Below are 11430 nucleotides of genomic sequence, written 5' to 3'. Positions count from 1 at the left end.
GGAATGAGGGATTTAAGTGTGAGAAGGGGTGAGAGGTGCAAGCTCTGGGAGGGATTTGGATACAGGAGGAGGTGGAGGAGATCCTGGCTCGGGGAGGGAGCTCCAGGCTGGGGAGTGTCGGGGTCAGGCGGAGGGTTGGGGTGTTGAGCAAGCCACAGGCTTGTGGATGTGAGGGTGGAGTTTGGGTTGGGGTATGTGAGGGGCTCAGGGCAGGGAGGTTGGGAGTATGATGAGCTGAGAACACAGTTTTACAGTGTGTGGATGGTGCAGGAGTATTGTGGCAGAAGACTGAGGATGTTGGGGGTGCAGGCATTTGGGGATGTGAGAAGCTCAGGACAGGGGGTTCCAGTGTATGATAGGCTCAGATTTGGGGTTGGGGGAGGTACAGGAGTGTTATATACCAGAAGGGGCTTGGTCCCAATTAGGGTTTTTTTGGCAAGACTTCATTTTTTAATAAAGTATTATGTCAAACAAACAGTTTCAGCATTGTCTTTATTTATGAGAAGGGCAGGGAACCTGTTTTGAGTCAGGGGTCACTGACCCACAGAAAAGTCAGTTGGGGCCACACAAGTAAGATGCAAAAAAATAACACCTCCAAAACCCCACAAGTCTCACTAATGTGGCCTCAACTGTGCTGGTGGGAGCAGGGGACATGGTACAGGCAGTCCTCGGGTTACGTACAAGATAGGGACTGTAGGTTTGTTCTTAAGTTGAATCTGTATGTAAGTCGGAACTGGCGTCCAGATTCAGCCGCTGCTGAAACTGACCGCCAGTACTGACTTACATACAGAATCAACTTAAGAACCCCAGGCATCCCCAAGTCAGCTGCTGCTGAAACTGATCAGCAGCTGATTCCAGGAAGCCCGGGACAGAGCAACTCTGCCTCGGGCTTCCTGTAGTCAGCGCTGGTCAGTTTCAGCAGAAGCTGACTTGGGGACGCCTGGGGCAGAGCAGCTGGGGTGCTGCTGGGTTGCTCCAGTAGCGCCGCTCCTCGGAGCTACTGGACCAACCCAGCAGCACCCCATCTGCTCTGCCCCAGGCGTCCTGATTCAGCTGCTGCTGAAACTGACCAGCAGCGGCTGAATCAGGACCTGGGGCAGAGCAGCTGGGGTGCTGCCGGGTTGGTCCAGTAGTGCCCAGAGCGGCGCTGCAGGACCAATCAGCAGCGCCCCAGCTGCTCTGCCCCAGGGTCCAAAACAAAAGCCTGGTCTGCTGGGGGAGGGGCACACTAGCTGCGCCCCCACCTCCCCCCAGCAGACCAGGGACACGGGGAGCAGAGCCGCAGCGGCAGCGGGGTGCCGCGCCTCTGAGGCTTTGCTCTGGCAAAGTCTGAGGCACGGGACCCCGCCGCGGCTGCAGCTTCAGTCCCGGTGCCTGTGGTCTGCTGGGGACGGTCCCCAGCAGACCACAGGCATCCGGACTGAAGCCGCAGCCGCGGGGGCCGGGGGGGGGGCTGGGGGGGGGGCCCCCGCGCCTCTGAGGCTTTGCTCAGAGAACAGTTCCTGAAAGGAATAGGGAGGGACGAAGGAAAATTGCAGAGTGTACCCAGAATGAACATCCAGCAGTCCGAAGTAATTTGAAACCATACAGTAAAACAAGGGAATAAACAATTGAAAAAAACAGGGGTGAAGGGCTGGAGCCAGTAAGTCTGGTGCTTCATCCTCAGGCACACACTCAAAATGCCAGTCTTGAGGCATCTGAGCAATGCAGAGTCTAATTGGGCTTGAGGATGAAGGGATGGAACGACAGCATTTGAAGCCCTTGTTGCTGTCTCTTCTCCTGTAAGGGCCTTGTCTCAAGGAGTCAAAAACCTTCAGTGGTAGGGGAGAATGCCAGAATGACTTCCTGGAGGTCTATGGTATGTAAAGCCCCAGGGAGCAGAGTATGGCACAGGAGTCTTTCAGGTTGTGCAGCCTGGCATCTACTTGCACTCAGAACAGAGCACTGCCCTCAGCTAGGAGGTCCTGGATGGACTGTTGTTCCTCCAGAGAGAGTCTAAGGACTGCGGCCACGAATTCCACCAACACAGCCATAGCCATGGACTTGCTGCAGAGTCCACTATATCCAAATCAGTCTGAAGGAGGCCCTTCACTCCTGACCTAGGTCCTATAGCAGGGAACCTTCACATTTTGCCAGTAAGTCCCACAAGTTGTAATTGTACCTATGCAGCAGTCTCTGCTGGTTAGATATCCTCATCGGGAGGCTTGCAGTCGAATTTTCCGTCCAAAGAGGTCCAACTTTTTTGCATCCTTAATTTTAGGCATGGCTCTTACAATTCTCTTGTTTGCCACTGATACAAGAGAATGGGAGAGTATAGGTATGCATATACCCTTTGATGGGCACATATTTTTTCTTCTCTTTGATATAGGTGGCAGAGGATGGGGCTTGCAAAAGTGCCTTTACATTAGGCACCCTTTCATGTGCAGGTAGTGCCACCTTAGTAGGTGCTGTGATAGCCAAGATGTCAAATAGACAACATGCTTGTTCTGCAAGCTCCTCAACCTGTAGGCCCAGATTTGCTGCCACACTGTTAAGCAGTTCTTGGTGGCCCCTAAAATCATTGGAAGACAATGGGTGATATGGATCCATGTCTGCCTAATCAGGGGACAACGGGGAGGAGAGTATAACTGGGGGAGGGTCTGGGCCACACACACATGTTGTCTGGTGCCAGAGTCAGAATCCATTTCCGGGTCCAGTCCCAGTGCCAATAATACCACAGACCACTTCTTGGAGGGCCCTACCAGGAAATGCTGTGAGGATGGCCTTGGCATCATGGGGTGACCCCATGGATTCTAATAAAATCACTAGATTGGCCAGGCACTTAAGTGCAGAGCCTATCATGTCCGGTGCTCCCAGTGAATGGTTCCCCAAAGGGCTGAAGGTCATGCCCCGCTTCAGATTCTGGGAAAGACTCATGCAGGTGATGTCAGAGCCTCCCTCTGCCACCCATACCTCAAGGCTGGAGAACGGTGCCAAGTTAATGGTGATTCGCAGTGACATGGGGACAGGTACCACGGAGGCAGAGCGCGATGGCAGGATGGTGGTGAGTCAGTGGGCTGCAGACAGATGTGGGTAATGTTCACATCAGTTACCCGTGCTGAGGCAATGGCAACTGCTGTCTGTAAGATGCAGGTCAATGCTGAGGAGACTGAAGCTTCGCTCGTGATGAATCACATCCTCTGAGAACACAAACCTTGACAGACTGGTGCCAAATCTTCAGGGATTAATGGCACCTGAGTGGCCAATGGGGTGGGCCCATGATACGCTTCCCCCTAGAAGGCAGAACTTCTGTCATCGCCAATGAGTGGAAGTCCCATGGTGTAGACCAGTCTCTCTCAACCAGTGGTACAAGTACCCTCAGGAGTACTGGAGAGAAGTCATCAACCACCCGGCTACAATTAAGTTGTTTAAACAAATGTGTTGCAATGGCAGAAAAAAATTGTGCGTGTCTGAAAACTGTAGGTACTGGGGGTACTTTTTTTTTTTTTTTTTTAAGAGGGGGTACTTTATAAAAAAAGGTTGAGAAACGCTAGTGTAGGCAGTACCATGGGGTCCTTCACCACCTCTGGCATCAAATGCACCATCAACTGTGCCCCCATCACTCCCAGAAGTCAGCCCAGGAACTTCCTCTGAGCTAGAGGCTCTAGAGGTGGCCACTCCTTGGCTTTCAAGTACAGACAGGTGGCCAGCTATGGGTCCTTTGCCTGCTAATAGTGCCTTGTCCTTATTAGAAGTTGGGCAGTACCCCCTCTGCTTCTTGCACTTCATGGACACCGGTGATGGCAAGTGATGCCATGGGGAGTCCGGCACCAGACGTGCTCAGTCAGACCAGAAGGACTCTGACACCGGTCTAAGAGTTGTCTACATTAATAATGCCTTTAAGTTCCTGTTCTTTTGGATCCTCGGCTTAAGGTTTTTACAAATTCAGCAATTGTCTTTTATATGCTCTTCCCCCGGCTCTTCAAATAGCTTGAATGGAGGGTCATTAACCAGCATTAGCTTATTACAAACAGAGTATGGCTTGAAATCCAGGAGTTGGGGCATGTCCCATCCCGGGAATAACATCCTAACAGGGACTGTAACTGATTACCCTAACCATTAACAATACTAACTATCAAAAAACTATAATACACAGTTTGAAGAGACCACTAAAACACTTCCTGAGCAAGAAAGAGTGTTCCAGCAACTAACAAGGAACTGAAATGGTACAGGGCCCATGGTGCCTAATATATTGGTGAATGAGCACTCTAGCACGCATCAGAGCTGGTCCTACCGTTAACACTAAAGAAAAAGTCTGACAGCTGTGCACATGGGTGGGCACACACATATCTAGCATAGAATCAGCATAAGCAAGCACTTGAAGAGGAACAAATCTTAAAATGTTTTCTTTAAACTTTGTTTGATAGCATTCTGTCTGGCCAGAAATCAGTTATCAACTGTTGTGATTATGAAATCTATACTTCTTTGTTGGTTTGCCTTTATGGTCACAACTTCGTTATTATTTATATGTACAGACTCTGATTCTTTAACTGTATCTCTTGAGTAACTAATGTTGCAAGATTTAAATTAACTAAGTTGGTAAAGTAGGACTGATTAAAAGAACTGTTTTATAATGGGCTAGGATTGATGAGAAATACTGTTTTGTATACTTTCCTTTTAAATTATGTTACAGTATAGCTAAGCAGGGCTTAGAGTCTGACTATACAATTAGGGTCCAGAAGGAATGACATGCCCAAGACTAGAGTTGCCAGACCTCAATAACCTGCCACCCATATTGTGCAGGAGCCCCAGATGACTTGATCCTGACTGGCCACCTGGAAAAGTTTGTCTGCCTTATTGGGAATGGTGAGCAATGCATGTTTAGCATGTGAATTCTGTTTTGATAACTGTTAATAAACAAACATAGGTTAAAAGATATGACTGTGTAAGGCTCTTTCTGTGGTAAAGGCCTCCCAAACCTGCAGAAGATCATGCCCTAATCCCTAGTAACTGGATAAGCATGAATGCCTTTAGCCCCGAGCCCTAGGAACTGGAAAAAGATGAAGATGGTGTTCCCTAGCATGTATGGAAAAATGGAATTTTTTCATTTTCAGTTTGACCCAAGACAACACTTATTTGATTTTTTTTTAATTGCCAGCAAACCAAAAAAGATTCACCTAGGTTATCAGTAACTTTAACATCGTTTTTTTTTTTTTTGGTAATGCAGAATGCAACTCTATCTTCCACCAACACCTCTTTTACCCATGGAGGGAATCTTCAGAAGTTTCCCACGTCATCCTCCACAAGTCAGAGCCAAGACACATAATCACAGATCCTGGCAAATGCTGGGGTGTTTGTTTCAATGGGTTTTTATTTAATTCCATATTTTACAAGGGGGATTTTGGACAACAAAAGGAATGGGGACTCTAGGGGAGAAGCACAAGTGGTACATAGGCAACACCGCTTGAGCTCACAAATGTTTCCTCTTTCCTGCAAGACACAGTATGCTACTCATTCCTGAGATACTCCCTCAGAAGGGGAATAAATGAGACTCAGGTTATCACCAAACCTCCTCCTCTCCCACATACAACAGAGATCACTTGATACTGAAGGTAATAGTGGAATGTAAGGTAGGGCAGTGAAGGACTAAGGGATCCGTCTTTTCAGCCAACTGTCAAATGAAGAGGTGGCTTGCTTACCACCACACCCAGGAGAGATCTAGTAAAATTAGGAACCTATGACATTTCGGGAGACTTACCTCCTGCCCACGGGCATTCAGGTAATTCCTCAATCTGGCTTCCCCAAGAAGAGATGCAGGCAACAGACTCTAAGTGGGGTGAAGGGTGAACAAGGAAAATGGGGCCATCCTACCCCTGAAAGTCTGGGGGCCACCTAGCTATCCTCCTTCCCTCTGGGATTCAGAGACATGTTCTAGAGCAGCACTCAAAAAGGACCGCCAAGGGGAATTTGAAGGTAGAAGGGGATACAGAACACACTTGAACTGTCATGAGGGCACAGGCCATTCAAAGGTCACCCGAACCACAAACAGGACAAGACTCCCCCCAACCTCAAGACCCCAGGGGCTAGGAGATCCTTGATGATGCCCTGGCAGAAGAGATGGGACTTTGGCCACTGCACAAGGGATTTTATTTCTTCTTCCTCTCCTGGGAGCAGCGAGGACAGAACCTGGAGTGAAAGGAGAGAGAAGGAGAAGTTCATGGGTGGGAGGGCCTATCAATACACAAAGCCTATGGGACCCTCCTTAGTACCCCCCAAATACAACCACACACACAGAAGACCCACAAAAGCCAATCCCCAATAACTCTTCATTGAGATGCAATCCCAACACTTCCTAACATCCATAGTCACCCCACCGCAGAACATCTCTCCAGGAACTCATGGGACTTCCCAGTGATGCATAGCCCACTGAAACCTCTGAAGGCCTTATTTCAGCACCCACTCACCATTTCCCTCTTGGCTTTGTCGTCAGGCCCACACAGGCAAAATGGAACCACTCGATGGAACACTAATGTGGAATGGAGAATACAGAGTCAGTTGTACAGTCGAGTTTCCTCCCCTGCTGAGTCTTTTGGGAGCTACCCCGCCCCCAGTGGGCAATCACATAGTCTCCTCATAAGTGACAACATCAATATACAGGATTGGAGAAGTGGATTGAGAAACTCGTTGAATTCCTATTCTGTTTTAAGACTTCCCTCCTCATGGATCCCAGACGTACCTAAAGTCTGTCCCCTAAGGGTCTCTCTAAAATGAGAATCCCCCACATAAGCAGGGCCCACATGAACAGAATTAGACTCCCAGTAGGAGTGCCTCTCCCCCGTTCTCTCTAAGCCCAGTCTCTTACATCAGGGTTATCACAGCCAATCATCTCCCCATAGGAGACCTGGTGGCACAGGCAGTAGGTGGGTTCGTTGGGATCCACAGGCATATCCAGCACGTCTGAAGGGTGCACATTTCCAAAGGTCACTGAAGGCATCCCATACTCTGTGCTGCTGCAGGGGAAAAGGAGGAATAAGGTCAGCAAAATCCCCAAGGCAGGGGCACCCCTCACTTCACCCTGGGGAAGCTCCTTATGCTGTCGCCTCTAGCATGACAGACACAGAAACAGACCCTTCTTCATGTACGACACATGCAGAACCCACTATCCCAGGTCCTGTCCTCCCAGCAAGGACCTGACCTTTCGAGGCATTTACCTGCCTGTGGAGGGACGGATATTTCACTCCCTAGGAGTCCCCGACATGATACCCAAGCTCTTGCTCTCACTGTTCCAAGGCACAACAGGGACAAATGGGACAGAGGAACCAATTGGCCTGATCTGGGTGGAGCCAGGGGAACAAAGGATGGGATTTGACTTGTGGTTTGATTCTCATTAAGGGGAACTTTGATGGATCCACTGGTCTTCCCCATTCCCTAAGTCTCCCTGTCACTCACGTGCGGACGAGTTTCAGCTTCTTTTGAGCCATCTTTGGTGCCTCCTCATCAGAGTTTTTCCCCTTAGAGCGAGCACGGGCAGCTTTCTTCTCCTTTTGGGCCCGGCCCTCTGATGGGATGGGGGAAAATAAATGAGCATTAAACTCTTCCACTCATCAAGACAGATATATGACCTATATTATATATGACCTATATATGAGCCCCCTTTACAGAACTAACACAACCTGCCTCCACACCTTCATAGTCTTTGGTCTACATACATCCATCATCGCCTCTGTGACACCCCAGCACAATTCTCCATCATTCCTGGATCACTTCCTTGTCACTTGCTGGGCTTCTAGCTCCTTCTCAAACCCCAACTTCAGTGTCTTTGGGTCATCTCCTGCCATCCTCATCTCCTGCTCCCTTCCAGCTCCATCACTTCCATGCTCCCTGGGCCCCTCCATATCAGTTTGTGGCTGGACTCTGGGACTCACTCTTTTTGCCCTTGCTGGAGGAACTGTCATAGTCACTTGACTCAATCTGCTTCTCCTTCAAGTCGGCTTCAAAACGGGCAAGGTCTGTGTCTAGCCGGCGGATGTGCTTATCCACCTGCAAATATGACAGTAAGCCAGAGTATTATTATGGGATGGAACCTTGAAAGTCCTAGAAAGAACAGGGGAAAGGGTTTCAGCAGAGAGACAACTGTAGGTGGTGTCTACACAGGAGACAGGCATCCATGCTGGGGCTGGAGCAAAGGATTTCCAAATGCATTAAAACCCCACCCAGCACTATGAATAGGTTGTGACTAGTGAGTCATGACTCCCAGCCCTTCATGCTATAACCCCTAGACACTACTCTGCTCCCTCTCTCTTCTTCGTACCATCTCATAGGTCTGCATGGCCAGCTGCACCTTGTCATCCCCGAACTCCTTGCATTTCCCATAGGCCTCCTGAATTTGCTTGAGAAGCCCCAGTTTTTCCTCCGAAGACAGAGTCCGTGCATTGCTGATATACTCCGTGGCCAGTTTATCAATCTCTGATTTGAGGTCTGAAACAAGACCAGATTCATGGTCAAAAATATCCCAGTGCCCTCTGGTAGGAAAGGCAGATTCAGGTAGCTGTAGGCTCCCAGCTCTGCCTTGTTGTCATAACACCACCTGCAAGGGAAGGAAAACCTGGCCAGCTCCAGGCTCCCCATCTACGCAAGCAGATTACTTCGGGCCTCATTCTTGACACTCACCTTCTGTTCGCTGGTCCAGATCTCGCATGAGTTGGAAATTTCTCTGCAATTCAAACGGCAGGTTCTCAATGCCTGGAGAGAGAGGGGGAGGGGGGGGGAGATCAGGTCCCTGTTCACCCAATAAGTATTTATAGTAACCAGATCTAGTATTTAACAACCTCTTAATTCTCTGTCAGTTTGACTCTGGTGTAATTCAGCAGGTATTCTTTAAGATGCCAATTCAGTCATGAGACCATGGGAAGCCTAGAGTCTGGTGGGCTCACAAGATCGGGTTGTTATTTTGGTAAATCTTACCGCAGTCCACTAAATTGGCACAATTTCCAACTGCCCATCAGTGAAGACATCATTATGTAGCTAATTTCTTGCAGGTCTCATGGAAAAGGTGGGTCAGGAGCAAGAGTAGTGGCTGGGACAGTATCTCTCTCTCTCTCTCTTTTTTAGAGTGCATCTGTCTGGCTCCAAGTCCATTTGTTCAAGAACTCCTCCTAAAGGACAAAAGCTAGGACCACCAAATTTGCTATGCAGCTTCCTCTTAGCCTAACTTAAAGAAAAGTCAGTTTGGTTGTGCCAGGAAAATCAGATGTGCCTGAAATGGGACTGTTTTCCATAACATGGAAAGGGAGGAGGCTAATCAGAGGACAGCAATACTGGAGAGTGACCACTGGGGACAACTTACCATCAGGAGAATGGCCAGCTGGGGACAGGACTCCACATTGGCCTGCCACCAGACCAGGTAAGTGGCCCCAAACAATGTTGGAACGGGAAAAGCGGGAAGCTAGGAAGCCAGGGCTGCAAGGGTCAGCTACAGCGTGTCCAGGTGGAGGTTTTGGTGCTTGGGGGGGAGTTGGAGGCTAAGCCCCAAAACCTCCACCTGGACACGCTGTAGCTGACCCTTGCAGCCCTGGCTTCCTGGGAGGAGCTGCTGGCCGGGGAGTGCAACCCCAGTCCTCTGGGAAAAGCTGCCCCTGGAATAGTCATGATCAGCCCCAGTAAGCTCCCCCCCATCCCCAACCCCTTAGCCTCCTTCCCCGACTATTGTACCCCCATTCTCTGCCCTGTGTCCCCTATCCTCTGCTCTCACTCTAGCACCTTCCAACCTCCTGCCCTGAGCCCCAATCACACACCCAACCCCCTCTCTGAGGTCCCCACCCCCAGCCCTGACTCCGGCATCTCCATTCAAAGCCCCCCACACCTCCCAGTCTCCTGCCCTGACTCCCATTTTGCATGTGTGCAATTGACTATTCCTTCCTAAGTGGAGTACTTTGCATTTGTTTGTATTGAATTTCATCCTCGTTATTTCAGACCATTTCTCCAATTTGTTCAGATCATTTTGGATGTTAATCCTATCCTCCAATTCTACCGAGTATCCAGTCTCATAAAAGTCAAGATATAACACATCTGCCACATCCACCCTATTCATAAGGCTTACTATTCTTACAACTATTAGGGTTTGTTTGACATGATTTGTTTTTGACAAATCCATGCTGACTTATCGCAATATTTTCTAGGAGTTTACACACTGATTGTTTTATTATTTGTTCCATTATCTTTCCAGATACTGAAGATAAATGGCCTGTAAATACTCCTTGGTTGTCCTTATTTTTCTTTTTTGTATGGATTGGCACTATATCTGCCCTCTTCCAGTCCTCTGGAATCTCCCGTTTTCAAAGATAATCACTATCAGCTGAATAGTGATTATTCAGTCTCCTTAATCAGTGCCTTCAGTATTCCGGGATGTATTTCATCAGTCCAACTTGATGAAATTTAGCTTGTCTAAACTATTTAACATGCCAATCCTAAAATGATTTTATATTAAATAAATAATTTTAAAAATAGTACTTTTCATGTAACCAACTCAAAGCACTGAAGTACTCAAAGTGCCACAAAAAAGGATTGGTATTAATTTCTCCATTTTACAGATGGTTAAAGGTCAAGCTGGGAAGATACTTGTCCAAGTTCACAGAGCAAATCAGCGTAAACCTGGAACTAGAATACATGAACCTTGAGTCTAAGATTCCTGTTCTTCAGTCTATTCTGCCTGCTACGTTATGCTCTAATTCCATAGTCTCTGTTCAGCTCCTGGAAGTTTTGAAGCACAACATATATCCTAACTACCAAATGTTATTACCATATCAGACATGCTGTGAAACTCAGTATTCCATTATGTTCTTTTTAATCATCACTTCTTGTTAGTTAACCCACAGTCACAGAGATTCTCTTGGACTCCTAACTTGTTGCCCAGAGACACATATTCAGGTGAAAAATGCCCACTTTCTTCTGTAACTGGACTGTACCACATATATGTAATAAAACTCTAAATTTGCACCAGTGACTCTGGGACTCACGACCTACAAGTTTGATTATTGCTTTCTATAGTAAGGGATGAAATCACATGATCTGAAAAAGCTCTATTTGGTATGAAATGCAGCATCTTGTGTGCACAGCAACACAGGAGACCACAAAAACATTTCCATTCTCTGCACTGGCTCTCCACTGAATTCAGAATCTGAATCAAGGTCTGAGTTCTGATATTCAAAGCCTTCTGTAGGACTGGTCACAGCAACATGACAAACCAACCCTCCTTCCATGGCCATGCATTCCCAGAACAGAAACAATCACAACTCGAACAATTAAGCTGCCAACTGTTGGGGAAGGATTGTGAATGCAGAAGACAGAACTCTCAAAAAAGTTAAACTATAAATCTGCAACTCACTCTGGCAAGAGATAAGTATGACTACCGCTGACTTGGGCTTGCAGGGCAGTAACTCCCACTAGAGTTAG

General features: G+C 48.0%; 1 protein-coding gene across 8 annotated transcripts in view; it reads right to left on the bottom strand.

The window, feature by feature from the left end:
- Positions 1-5332: 5332 nt before the first annotated feature.
- The window catches only part of ING4 (inhibitor of growth family member 4), a 29423-nt gene continuing 23325 nt past the window's right edge, over positions 5333-11430 (bottom strand). For 6 of the 8 annotated variants that reach the window (XM_075903948.2, XM_075903957.2, XM_075903959.2 and 3 more), the window contains 7 exons: positions 8650-8721; positions 8291-8457; positions 7905-8019; positions 7429-7537; positions 6842-6989; positions 6444-6505; positions 5333-6165 (listed from right to left, as the gene is read on the bottom strand). In XM_075903948.2, the coding sequence (XP_075760063.1) occupies positions 6126-6165; positions 6444-6505; positions 6842-6989; positions 7429-7537; positions 7905-8019; positions 8291-8457; positions 8650-8721 (713 nt within the window). In that variant the 3' untranslated portion in view covers positions 5333-6125. Of the gene's footprint in view, positions 6166-6443; positions 6506-6841; positions 6990-7428; positions 7538-7904; positions 8020-8290; positions 8458-8649; positions 8722-8943; positions 9115-11430 lie in introns of those variants that run through there. The other 2 variants (XM_075903977.2, XM_075903930.2) reach the window with 2 other exon arrangements.

This window comes from Pelodiscus sinensis, chromosome 1 (assembly GCF_052426305.1).
Source record: "Pelodiscus sinensis isolate ZL-2025 chromosome 1, ASM5242630v1, whole genome shotgun sequence".
NCBI classification, from domain to species: domain Eukaryota; kingdom Metazoa; phylum Chordata; order Testudines; family Trionychidae; genus Pelodiscus; species Pelodiscus sinensis.
The sequence above is the reverse complement of the archived record's forward strand: the minus strand, read 5'-3'. Positions and strand labels throughout refer to the sequence as shown.